Genomic DNA, 12,571 nt, shown 5'->3' with positions numbered 1-12,571 from the left:
CCCGGCTCTCCCCGTGTCCCCCCCTGCTCTCTCTGTGTCTGCTCTCACCCCTGCCCCCTCTCCTCCCCCAGGAGGCAGCAGTACGTGGGGAAGCTCAAGTTCGCCTCCTTGGAGGCCTCGCAGGGTTCCAAGAAGCTCATCGTGGCCACCGAGAAGAACGTGGTGGCCGCCCTGAACTCCCGGAGCGGTGAAATCCGTGAGTGAGGCGGGACATTGTGGCGGGGGCTGTGCCTGGTGTGTTGGGGTTAAAGTTTTGTTTTCTTCTTTTTGTTTTAGTGCTGCTGGTGGTGATTTGTGACGCTGAGGGGATTCAGGCAGCAGTTCAACAGCTGCTGATTAGGGCAGGCAGAGCATTCCCTGCATGAGCTTCTTGCCATAAAGAGCCTCGGTTTAAAGCCTTCGGGGGGATAAATCTCTTTCTCACTTAACTGTTTCATAGAATTCCAGACTGGGTTGGGTTGGAAGGACCTTAAAGATCATCCAGTCCCAACCCCCCTGCATGGGCAGGGACACCTCCCACCAGACCAGGTTGCCCCAAGCCCCATCCAACCTGCCCTTCAACACTGCCAGGGATGGGGCAGCCACAGCTTCCCTGGGCAGCCTGTCCCAGGGTCTCAGCCCCTCCCAGTGAAGCCCTCTTTGCTGGTTGTTTCCCCCAGTTTGGCGCCACGTGGACAAGGGAACCCCCGAGGGAGCAATCGACGCGATGCTGATCCACGGACAGGGTGAGCAGCTCCTGTGGGGGTACAGAGGGGCTGGGGCTTGTCCTTCGGCCACAAATTGAACTGGTCAGAACTCATTGATCCGTGGTGGATATAAGTTCTCTGTTCATCTCCTTCTCCTCGTTCCTGGGCAGATGCCATCACTGTGTCCCATGCTGGACGGATCCTGCGTTCCTGGGAGACCAACATTGGAGGGTTGAACTGGGAGACCTCCCTGGACACGGGCAGGTGGGCTCTGGTGTTTGCACTCAGTCTTCCCTGTTGTAATCCTAGTCTAGGGAGGAGGAAAAGGGGTTATTGGCCGTGTCTGGGTTGGCATTAGAGGGAAAGATGAGTTAGATGTGAAGTTTTTGAAGTAACGTCTGGCTGAATTCCTTAGGAATGCCTGAATCTTGCAGTGAATGCTTCTGTTTCTTAGCAAACTAGTAAGAGGAAGAGACACAAATTGTTTTCACTGATGAATTTTCTCTTTAAATACACAACATGTTGAAACACACATCTGGTTTGGGGTGTTTGGATCCTGATGCTCCCTGTTGAGATCAGCAAGGGTGGGTAAAGTGGGAGGTCAGTTGCACTTGGAGACTGTTTGAAGGTTTTCAGAGTGTTTTTTTTAATCAATTTTTTTTCCTCTTAAAAAATAACTTCCTAATTTATTTCCTTAGTTTCCAGATGGCTGGGTTGGTGGGGCTGCAGGATGCAGTGAAGTATGTGGCAGTGCTGAAGAAGGCAGCCATCTCTCTTCACTACCTTTCCAATGGACACCAGAAATGGGTGGAACACTTACCAGAAAGGTCAGGATATATTTTAAGTAGAAGCAGAAACTCCTGACAGGGATCCTGAGGCCCTGGGGAGGAAAGGATGCTGTCCTTGCCTTATTCCTTTGAAAACATCCAAAAACAGTCATGTGAGAAGATGATGTTTCATGGTTACTGCCTTTCTTGCAGTGAGAGTACCCAGTATCAGCTGTTGTATTCCCATGGGACTGGAGTGATCCATGTGCTTGGAATTGTTCCCCAGAGCCACTTCAATATTTTAACATTCAACGTAGAAGATGGAGAAATTACAAAGCAGGTGGGACTTGATTATGGATCCAAATTGTTGAATTTTATGTTAACAAAATGTGGTTCCCGCTGGATGGGCTGTAGTGTGCAGAATAATTCATAGTAGCATGGAATGGTCTGGGTTGGAAGGGACCTTAATGATCACCTAGATCTAAACCCCCTGGGACACCTCCCACCAGCCCAGGTTGCTCCAAGCCCCATCCAACCTGCCCTTCAACACTGCCAGGGATGGGGCAGCCACAACTTCCCTGGGCAGCCTGGGCCAGGGTCTCACCACCCTCAGAGGGAAGAATTTCCTCCTCATGTCCAACCTCAATCTCCCTCTTCCAGTTTTAATCCTATCCCCCCTCACCCCATCCCTCCCTGCCCTTGTCCCAAGTCCCTCCCCAGCTTTCCTGGAGCCCCTTCAGGCACTGGAAGGTGCTCTAAGGTCTCCCTGGAGCCTTCTCTTCTCCAGGCTGAACACCCCAACTCTCCCAGCCCGTCCTGAGCTTCCCTGAGCAACCCAGTCCTGTGTCAAGAGTAAAAACAATTCTGACTGAAGTTCTTGGTTGTGTCCAAATTGGTTCTTTGAATGTTTTGTGCTGTTGACAACTTCCATCTCCTCATTTCTTGTCTCTCTGGGCAGCTCAGAGTTGCAGCCCCATGGTTGAAGAGCTTGAGTGGCATGTGCAGTGTGGTGGGGGAGGCAGTGCTCGTCTGCCTGGACATGGACACACAGTCCCTATATGTCTGCTCTTTGGAAATGGAGCAGGAGATGAAGCAGATCCCACTGCAGGTGAGAAGTGTTGGAAGAGCTTTGAATGTGATTGCTCATCCTGCTGGTTTGGTGCCAGGGTAGGGGGTTCCATCTCCAGTGATGGAAGGGGTGCGGAGGGGAGTGTGGTCCATAAATTGAGGAAGAAGAGAGAAAAGTATGGATTGTGTCTGTCTGGTCATTCCTTCTGGATTGATGTCTCCAGTGTTTGCTCCAATGGGACTCTAGTTCTCCTTGCTTCTGTGTGGTTAAGCTGAGATGGGGAACCTCTACACACCTTCTGTTGCTGCAAAATGTTGTAGTTTCAGTGAAGGAAAGTTACAGAATCATGGAATGGTTTGGGTTGGGAAGGACCTTAAAGATCATCTAGATCAAACCCCCTGCATGGGCAGGGACACCTCCCACCAGACCAGTTTGCTCCAAGCCCCATCCAACCTGCCCTTCAACACTGCCAGGGATGGGGCAGCCACAGCTTCCCTGGGAAACCTGGGACAGGGTCTCACCACCCTCACAGGAAAGGATTTCCTCCTCATGTCCACCCTAAATCTTCTTGCTTGCAGTTTTAATCCCTTCCCCCTCATTCCATCCCTCCCTGCCCTTGTCCCAAGTCCCTCCCCAGCTTTCCTGGAGCTCCTTCAGGCACTGGAAGGTGCTCTAAGGTCTCCCTGGAGCCTTCTCTTCTCCAGGCTGAATACCCCAACTCTCCCAGCCTGTTTCCAGAGCAGAGCTGCTCCAGCCCTCCCATCATCTCTGTGGCCTCCTCTGGACTCTCTCCAGGAGCTCCATGTCCTTCTGATGTTGGGTTCTCTAGAACTGTGCTCCAGCTGCCTCTTACAAGAGCCTGTTCTGACTACACATGCTTGTCTCCCTCCCACAGTCACTTGACCTGGAGTTTACTGATGACTTCCAGCCCAGGATATTGGCCACTCAGCCCAGTGCAGTTGGTGCTTCCCGGGCTCAGTTTTTCCTGCAACTTTCTGCAAGCCACTTCTCCCTGTTTCAGTACAAGCATGGGTTGCTCAGCCACCTCCGGGACTTCCAGCAGGTAACCAAGGGCAAGATGCTCAAGCAAGAGGCCCCAACTACACCTTAACATTCTTCTGAAAAGCAAACAAGCTTTAAAAACCTCCGGAACGCTGGACATAATGGTTCAACAGCCTGTGGCACATCAGATGTTTCCATCTTTGAAAATTAGCTACAGCCTTATTATTTCTATGTTAATTTGATGAAACGATGACATTTAAAATTTGGTGATGCAAGATCATCAGTTCTTCATCCCAGCCTGCCTTAATTTGCTGCACAGGTAGTTTTTGGTAAGGTTTGGGGCTGTTCTTGTTTGTTGATGGTTTCCTGCTATATTTATTTTTTCCCTTTTCAGGCAGCTCTGGTGAGTTTTGCAACAACTGGGGAGAAAACTGTGGCAGCTGTTCTGACCTGCAGGAGTGAACTGGTGAGGACAGTTTTCCTGTGATGTGTGACCAGCAGGGCTCTGGTTTGGATCTACACTGGGGTGGCTTCCATCGGGGTTTTCCTTCACAATCCCAAGGTTGGGTAGTGACTTTGGGAATATTTAACTGGCTTCTCAGACAGGTGGAGGCAATGCTGATGCACACAGGTTCGGATGGCATACAGCTAAAGCTGGCTGTGGCCCAGTGAAGGCTCCTGTCCTGTGCGTCAGCCTTGATAGAGCCTGGGAATCAGTTTTACTGGTCTGGGGAGGATTTCAGATCTTAAGGGTACAGAACTGAGCAAGGTCTCTTATCAGGGATAGATTAGGATAGAACAGACCTTCCTTATTGTTCTCAGAGTCAAGCTGAGACTTGTCAGGCATTCAAAACCCTGATTTTTTTTTTTATACTTTTGTGGGGTCTGAAGCCATGTTGTCCCTTCTCATCCTCATTTCAGAAACCTGGGAGCTCTGATGCTGGCAGTGCCCTGGAGACTGCTCGGAAGCAGGTATGAAGTGTGTTTGTTCCCCAAGAGCAGCAGAAGTTCCTCACATTTCTTTGCATGTGGGGGACAGAATCAAAAAGGTGTCCTCTTTCTGGAGACTGATCTTTTGTGGCACCTCCATATATATAATCTAAAAACATCCTGAAGGATATTTCATGCTGGGCAGGAAATCCTGCAGAATTTGGGGTGCCATGTGTGTTTAACTTGGATTTTTTTTTTCTGCATGTTGTTACAGGAATCCTTGACCTGTTCCAATCAAACCTACAATATTAATCTCTACCTTGTTGAAACTGGACAGAGATTGTTGGATACCACCATTACCTTCACCCTGGAGCAGAGTGGTGCCAAACCACAGCAGGTGAGCAGGGAGAGATTATCTCAGCCCTGTGGTTCATCAGACTTGCAGTGTCATCCCTGCCCTGGTTTGTCAGGGTTGGTGGAGCCCTTCAGACAAGGTGCAAAACATCCTGCAGACACAGGTTACTGTCAGCAATCACTCTGCTTGCTCTTTGTTGCACCTAAGAGTCCTGTTCTCTCCTCACAGTTTTCCTTGCTCTTTTTTTCCAGCTATACATCCAAGTTTTCCTGAAGAAGGATGACTCTGTGGGCTATCGAGCCTTGGTGCAGACAGAAGACCATATGTTGATGTTCCTCCAGCAGCCAGGTGTCAGCTAACCTTCCATTTTTAACAGTGCACACCTTGTCACTGTAGGACAAGAAGAAAATTCCAAGTCCCAAATGATTATATTTTATCATTCCTTTCATTGGAAACTGGCAAAATTCATTTTAACTGTCTCCTGAAAGAGACTGGAGACTCCTCCAGCCTCACCAAACATTCCATCAGATAAAACTGCTCTGCAATGTTCTCTGTGCAGGCAGAGCCTTTGGGTTTCCTGAGATTTCTGCAGGTTTCAAAATGCTTTTTGTAGGAGTTGAGCCTTAACTCTTGTTGTGCATCTTCCTCAAAGTTTCTTTAGGAAAGATCCTCTTGGCCAAAATGTTAATTTGGAGGAAAGGGTTGAAAGTCCATCTCAGTGCCATCAATTTTTCCACTTCTATTTCTTTTCAGGAAAAGTTGTGTGGAGTAGAGAGGAGTCCCTGGCAGAAGTGGTAAGCTTGGAGATGGTGGATCTACCTCTGACAGGTGCACAGGCTGAACTGGAAGGAGAATTTGGAAAGAAAGCAGGTAAAGCCATAGTTGGAATTACATTTGTGAGTTGTTTTTTCCTCCTGAACTAATGTATTTATTGTTTTCTTTTTCCTCTAAGTTGAGAGTTAGGATTCAGATTTCTACAGTTTAAAAGCTGTGGAGATGTGATGCTGGTTTAGCAGTGGACTTGGTAATTAAGTTAATGGTTGTACTTAATTATCTTAAAGGTCTTTTCCAACCAGAACAATTCTGTGACCCTGTGAAAATGAGCAGAATAAACCCAGTTCTGCATAAACTTTTGAAGCCAAATCCAGATGACAGGAGTGTTATATTAAAATATTGTTTCATTAAAAACCCAGCAGCAGTAGGAGCAATGTTGTCCATCTCCCCTAAACGTTTCCTTTTCACCCTTTCTGGAAGATTCATTTGCAATAGCTTTTTCTCTTTTGCCTTTTTTTTGTGCTTTCTTGCTGTCCTGGACTCAGCCATTCAAGGTAACCCCTCTGCATGTCCCCTTTGCTCACCCTTCTGACTTGTGCTGCCCCGTGGAACCTGACCTCCTCTCTGCTTGCTTTTCCAAGAGCTGAAATAGAGTTGAAGTTTGGTGTTTTGCTTGTTTCAAGAAGCTAAATATAAACCCTGATTGGGCAGAATTAAGTGGGTTTTTTTACTTCAAGGGATTCTGTAGCTCTGTGATGAGTGGAGTGGAGTGGGGGTGTTCAGCCTGGAGAAGAGAAGGCTCCAGGGAGACCTTAGAGCACCTTCCAGTGCCTGAAGGGGCTCCGGGAAAGCTGGGGAGGGACTTTTGGACAAGGGCAGGGAGGGATGGGATGAGGGGGATGGGATTAAAACTGGAAGAGGGAGATGGAGGTTGGACATGAGGAGGAAATTCTTTGCTGTGAGGGTGGTGAGACCCTGTCCCAGGTTGCCCAGGGAAGCTGTGGCTGCCCCATCCCTGGCAGTGTTGAAGGGCAGGTTGGATGGGGCTTGGAGCAACCTGGGCTGGTGGGAGGTGTCCCTGCCCATGCAGGGGGTTGGGACTGGATGATAAGGTCTCTTCCAACCCAGTCCATTCCATTATATGATACAGACCATATGGGTGGGTAAACTTTAAGTAGGCACTGGCTCTGAGTGCACTAGTGAGAAAGGAGGAATAAAAAGGAGGAGAGGATGGACCCTGCAGGAAGATTTGCTTCCAGCTGATGAGAGCAGCTTTTGGGATGAGCTGTACTAGTGCCCAGTGGGGAAAGGCTAGAAAATTCCAGAGTCTGTCAGAGAAACAATAACTGTAACTCTGCTGTTGTGGAGTGGGAGGCAAAGCATGATCATGCATGGCAGCATTTCTTCTGCTGGCTGAGGCCATCATTTCAGTTCTGGAGTGGGACATTTTTCCCTCATCCTCACTGCTGCTCCTTTTGCAGATGGTTTGCTGGGGATGTTCCTGAAACGACTGTCCTCCCAGCTTATCCTGCTGCAGGCCTGGACTGCCCATCTCTGGAAGATGTTCTATGATGCCAGGAAACCCCGGAGCCAAATTAAAAATGAGATTAACATTGATAATTTGGCCAGAGATGAGTTCAACCTCCAGAAAATGATGGTGATGGTCACTGCTTCGGGAAAGGTGAGGAAGCCAGGATAGAAACTTGGTTTTAGGTGGCAGCAAAGAGTCTCAGCTCTGAATTCTTGCCCTTATTTTTAGCCAGGCTTTGGGCAGAATGTCATGGTAGCTTTGGAGGGGGGTTGATGCCCTTCTACCTTTGTCATATCCCAAAGAAAGATGAGATGTGTTGTTCTAAGCTTTGGCTTTTCTGTGTCTCTCTGCTCAGCTTTTTGGTATTGAAAGCAGTTCTGGCACCATCCTGTGGAAACAGTATCTCAGGAATGTGAGACCAGGCTCCTCCTTTAAGCTGATGGTCCAAAGAACAACAGCCCATTTCCCACACCCTCCCCAGTGCACCTTGCTTGTTAAGGACAAGGTGAGTCCCTTCCCTCTATCCCACTGAATATGCTTAGTATGGAAATCTTGGAAATCTGGCCTTTGAAAGGGCAGAAGAATATGTCTTTTTGGGTATTTTCTGGTTATCACTGATGTGGAGATGGGAGGAGAGTGAGAGCTGGAGGGAAGGAGACACACAATCCTAAAAAAAATATGAGGGATGCTTGTTTTGAAATCTTTTATTGAAATCAAGAAAATAATTTCATCCATTTTCTTTAGTTGTGTGAGATAAATCATGTGTGGTCTCTTATTAACAAGGTGACAAGGATGTGTGGTCTCCTCTAGCTGGCTGCAGGATGGTTTTGCTCCATACGTGAGAGAAGAGGAGGTGTTCTTTTGTGTGGAGACTGCCTGAGCTGGTGGCAGAGAAGATTTAATTAAAGCCATGAAGACCTTGTTAAGTCACTAGATGGTTTTGGTAGAGAAATGCATGATAAGCATGTCCAAAAAGAGTATTAGCTGAGCCCAGGGTATGAAGAGTCCAACAGCAGCAGGTAGCAAGTAGAAAAATAGCTCTTTTGTCTGCCTTAGAAAAACCTCTGCATCTTGTTTGTTTCTCAGGAAACCAAAATGAGCTTTCTCTATGTCTTCAACCCCATCTTTGGGAAGAGGAGCCAAGTGGCTCCTCCTGTTTTGAAACGCCCGATTCTTCAGACTTTGCTCCTGCCTATTATGGATCAGGACTATGCCAAAGTCCTGCTTCTGATTGATGATGAGTACAAGGTAAATCCCTTTGCCTGGAGGCAGTTTTCTTCATCTTCTGCTTAATTAATTCTCTCCCTTTTGGACCAAGATTCAAAAATAGTGCCATTGAGCCCCATTTCACCCAAAACTATGAAGTTACTCTGGTCAGACAGACCTCATCCTGGCAAATGTGTCTGAAATAATCTTTTTGGGTGGTTTGGGGTTGGTTTTTTTTTTTGTGTCAGTTGGTTTTTAACCTGCATTTCAATTCTTTTCCAGGTTACAGCTTTCCCAGCAACTAAAAACGTTCTTCGCCAACTAGAAGAAATAGCCCATTCCATCTTTTTTTATCTAGTTGATGCTGAGCAGGGAAAACTCTCTGGATTCAGGCTAAAAAAGGTATGGAAGCCTCATGACAGTTGAAGTGAAACCATTTTCCTAAATTTTCTCTGGATAATGGTTGATCTTTTAATTTGATTTACAGTTTTGCTCAGAATAAAAACCAGCTCAGCCTCAAAAGGAAATTTCTAACATTCCAAAGCAGAGGAAACTCCCAGAGATGTAGACATGGTGTCTTTTGAGGACAAAATAAAACCTACATGTTGGGTTTTTTTTCCTGCAGGACCTGACAACAGAGGAGAGCTGGGATGTGATCATCCCCACTGAAGTCCAGAGGATAGTGACTGTGAAAGGGAAGAGGTCCAATGAGCACGTGCACTCCCAGGGCCGCGTGATGGGTGACCGCAGTGTCCTCTACAAGGTGCTGCCAGAGTTTTGGTTGGCTTTTTGTTGATGCTCCATCTCATGGGAAGATCTCAGCACCATTTCTGGGCACGATGTTGAGATGAATTACCCTGTGGTGCCACTTACTCTAGAGATCAGTGTCCATAACCCCCCTGTGGAAGATGATGTTTCTAGACACGATGTTGAGATGAATCACCCTCTGGTGCCACTTCTTATAAACCTCACTATCCATTAACCTTCAGGGCAAGATGCTGGTTGTGGTTGAAATTTCTTCTGATGAAAGGTTTTCATGCAGAAATTTTAAGTCAGTCAGACATCTGATGGTGGGGAAAGAGCTGCTTCGTTTATTGAGCTGCTTTCTGCTAATAAGATACTGTGTTGGTGACGTGATCAGTCCCAAATGAAAGGCAGATAAATGAGGTGCCCATGGCACCAAAGTGGGGCTCTCAGTTGGGTTTGTTTTCCTTTTTCTCTAGTCCTTGAATCCCAACCTTCTTGCTGTGGTGACAGAGAGCACAGACACGCACCATGAGCGCACGTTCATTGGGATTTACCTGATTGATGGAGTCACAGGCAGGATCATCCACTCCTCAGTGCAGAGGAAAGCAAAGGGACCTGTCCACATTGTCCATTCAGAGAACTGGGTGGTGGTAAGAATCATGGAATGGTTTGGGTTGGGAGAAACCTTAAAGATCATCTAGATCCAACCCCCTGCATGGGCAGGGACACCTCCCACCAGACCAGGTTGCTCCAAGGCCCATCCAACCTGCCCTTCAACACTGCCAGGGATGGGGCAGCCACAGCTTCCCTGGGCAACCTGGGCCAGGGTCTCATCACCCTCACAGCACAGAATTTCCTCTTCATGTCCAACCTCAATCTCCCCTCTTCCACTTTTAATTCAATCCCCCCTTGTCCTCTTCACCACCCTTTTAAAAGTCCCTCCCCAGCCTTCTTACCTTGTACTTCACATTTGAGAGATGGGGCACTTGTCAAACCTGGATGGAGAAGACTTTTTGACCATTCTCTGTGATTTCCTGTTACCTCTGGATGATCAACTCCCTGTTCCTAAAAATCTTCCCTCATTTCAGTACCAGTACTGGAACACGAAGGCCCGGAGGAACGAGTTCACTGTTCTGGAGCTGTATGAGGGCACAGAGCAGTACAATGCCACAGCCTTCAGCTCCTTGGACCGCCCCATCTTACCTCAGGTCCTCCAACAATCCTACATCTTCCCCTCTGCTATCAGTGCCATGGAGGCCACCATCACTGAGCGAGGCATCACCAGCCGCCACTTGCTTGGTAAGTGCCCTCTGCTCCACCTCAGGGTGTCTCTGCTGCCTGCACAAGGCAGGTTTTGCACTGAAAATCAAACAAAATGCAGTTTGCTGCCAAAAAAATTTTGCCCACAGCCTGTCCTGGGCTCCTGGCACCTAAAGGGATAAGCACCAAGAGAGTGTTTATGTTGGTTGTTAGGAAGTGCTGTTAGAAATCATAAGATCATGGAATGGTTTGGGTTGGGAGGGACCTTCTAGATCATCCAGTCCCACCCCCCTGCATGGGCAGGGATACCTCCCACCAGCCCAGGTTGCTCCAAGCCCTATCCAACCTGCCCTTCAACACTGCCAGGGATGGGGCAGCCACAGCTTCCCTGGGCAACCTGGGCCAGGGTCTCATCACCCTCACAGGGAAGAATTTCTTCCTAGTGTACAACCTGAATCTCCCCTCTTGCAGTTTTCATCCATCTCCCTCATCCCATCCCTCCCTGTTGTTGTCCCAAGTCCCTCCCCAGCTTTTCTGGAGCCCTTCAGGCACTGGAAGGTGCTCTAAGGTCTCCCTGGAGCCTTTTCTTCTCCAGGCTGAACACCTCAACTCTCCCAGCCTGTCTCCAGAGTAGAGCTGCTCCAGGCCTTGGATCATCTCTGTGGCCTCCTCTGGACTCTCTCCAGGAACTCCATGTCCTTCTTATGTTGGGGGCTCCAGAATTGGACACAGTTCTCTATGTGGGGTCTGAGGAGAGTGGAGTAGAGGGGCCATTTTTAAGCTGCATTTCTTTTCCTGAGCAGTTGGGCTTCCCTCTGGGGCCATCCTGTCCCTTCCAAAGGCTCTGCTGGATCCTCGTCGCCCGGAGATCCCTACAGAGCAAAGCAGGTGAGGGAAGGACAAGAACCTGTCCCTGGGCAGCTCAAGGGATGGATAGATTTTATATATAACACAGCAGCCTGAAGTAGAACAACTTGTCCTAGCCAGATTGAGGGCAATTCTTGCATGGAATTCTGTGAGGTTGCTTTGTTCTCAGTCTGTGACAATGGAGCAGATTTCTCTGTTATACAGAAGGTCAGAAGTAAAATCAACCTGTTCCTGTAGTCTTAAGAAGCAGAGGTCAGAGAAACTCTGAGGTTTTTAGAATTCCTCTTCTTTTTCAAACTTCACAAGCCTAAAAGGAGGCTGCTGTGGTGTAGTCTGACCCAGCTGCCTTGTCTGATTCTCATCCTGCAGCAAAAATGAAGCTGCACTAGGAAAAGCTGCTAAATTTGCTGTTTCACGTCAGCCTGTGATCATCAGGGTACAGAAGCCAGATGACGTCCTTTGTGTGCTGGTTTATTGGGTTTTGATTTCTCCTTGAATGTCTTTCAGAGAGGAGAACCTGATCCCATACTCCCCTGATGTCCAGATCCACGCTGAGAGGTTTATCAACTACAATCAAACCATATCCCGCATGAGAGGGATCTACACAGCCCCCTCAGGCCTGGAGTCCACTTGTTTGGTGAGTGCAGGGTGAGGGTTCAGTGGACACCTCTGGAGATCGTGGGCAGAGCAGGGTGGCACCCTTACCTGTGGCAGGAAGGTCTGTGACTTGTTCAGCCTGGAGAAGAGAAGGCTCCAGTGAGACCTTAGAGCACCTTCCAGTGCCTGAAGGGGCTCCAGAAAAGCTGGGGAGGGACTTGGGACAAGGGCAGGGAGGGATGGGATGAGGGGTTAAAGGCTTTTGATCTGGAAGGTAGGACATGAGGAGGAAATTCTTTGCTGTGAGGGTGGTGAGAGCCTGGCCCAGGTTGCCCAGGGAAGCTGTGGCTGCCCCATCCCTGGCAGTGTTGAAGGGCAGGTTGGATGGGGCTTGGGGCAGCCTGGACTGGTAGGAGGTGTCCCTGCTCATGCAGGGGGTTGGATTTAGATCATCTTTAAGGTCCCCTCCAACCCACACTACTCCAGGATGATGATCTGGCTTCTCACCATTAAAACATTTCCTCTGTTACTCAGAACTCTAGACCTGTGACAATTTTTTTTTGATACATCTGGTTTCCTGCTGCAAGATGCATTACCAGCTCCTGGTCTCCTCTCCTTAGGTTGTTGCATATGGCCTGGACATCTACCAGACCCGAGTCTACCCATCCAAGCAGTTTGATGTCCTGAAGGATGACTATGACTACGTGCTGATAAGCAGTGTGCTCTTTGGGCTGGTTTTTGCTACCATGATCACCAAGAGACTGGCTCAGGTGAAGCTGC

At 48.4% G+C, this 12,571-nt stretch overlaps 1 protein-coding gene across 1 annotated transcript in view; it reads left to right on the top strand.

Annotated features, from left to right (window-relative positions):
* The window catches only part of EMC1 (ER membrane protein complex subunit 1), a 14,482-nt gene that overhangs the window by 657 nt on the left and 1,254 nt on the right, over positions 1-12,571 (top strand). The window contains exons 2-23 of the mRNA XM_009995795.1: positions 72-196; positions 660-725; positions 857-950; positions 1,385-1,513; positions 1,667-1,793; positions 2,412-2,561; positions 3,418-3,585; positions 3,919-3,990; positions 4,446-4,496; positions 4,729-4,851; positions 5,061-5,157; positions 5,563-5,679; positions 7,065-7,264; positions 7,470-7,619; positions 8,201-8,362; positions 8,603-8,722; positions 8,946-9,083; positions 9,544-9,717; positions 10,156-10,366; positions 11,131-11,215; positions 11,702-11,831; positions 12,412-12,569. Of these exons, the coding sequence (XP_009994097.1) occupies positions 72-196; positions 660-725; positions 857-950; positions 1,385-1,513; positions 1,667-1,793; positions 2,412-2,561; positions 3,418-3,585; positions 3,919-3,990; positions 4,446-4,496; positions 4,729-4,851; positions 5,061-5,157; positions 5,563-5,679; positions 7,065-7,264; positions 7,470-7,619; positions 8,201-8,362; positions 8,603-8,722; positions 8,946-9,083; positions 9,544-9,717; positions 10,156-10,366; positions 11,131-11,215; positions 11,702-11,831; positions 12,412-12,569 (2,847 nt within the window). The remainder of the gene's footprint in view (positions 1-71; positions 197-659; positions 726-856; positions 951-1,384; positions 1,514-1,666; positions 1,794-2,411; positions 2,562-3,417; positions 3,586-3,918; positions 3,991-4,445; positions 4,497-4,728; positions 4,852-5,060; positions 5,158-5,562; positions 5,680-7,064; positions 7,265-7,469; positions 7,620-8,200; positions 8,363-8,602; positions 8,723-8,945; positions 9,084-9,543; positions 9,718-10,155; positions 10,367-11,130; positions 11,216-11,701; positions 11,832-12,411; positions 12,570-12,571) is intronic.

Source organism: Chaetura pelagica, unplaced genomic scaffold (assembly GCF_000747805.2).
Source record: "Chaetura pelagica isolate M959 unplaced genomic scaffold, ChaPel_1.0 scaffold234, whole genome shotgun sequence".
In the NCBI taxonomy this organism is placed as follows: domain Eukaryota; kingdom Metazoa; phylum Chordata; class Aves; order Apodiformes; family Apodidae; genus Chaetura; species Chaetura pelagica.
This window is presented reverse-complemented; position numbering and strand designations above follow the sequence as displayed.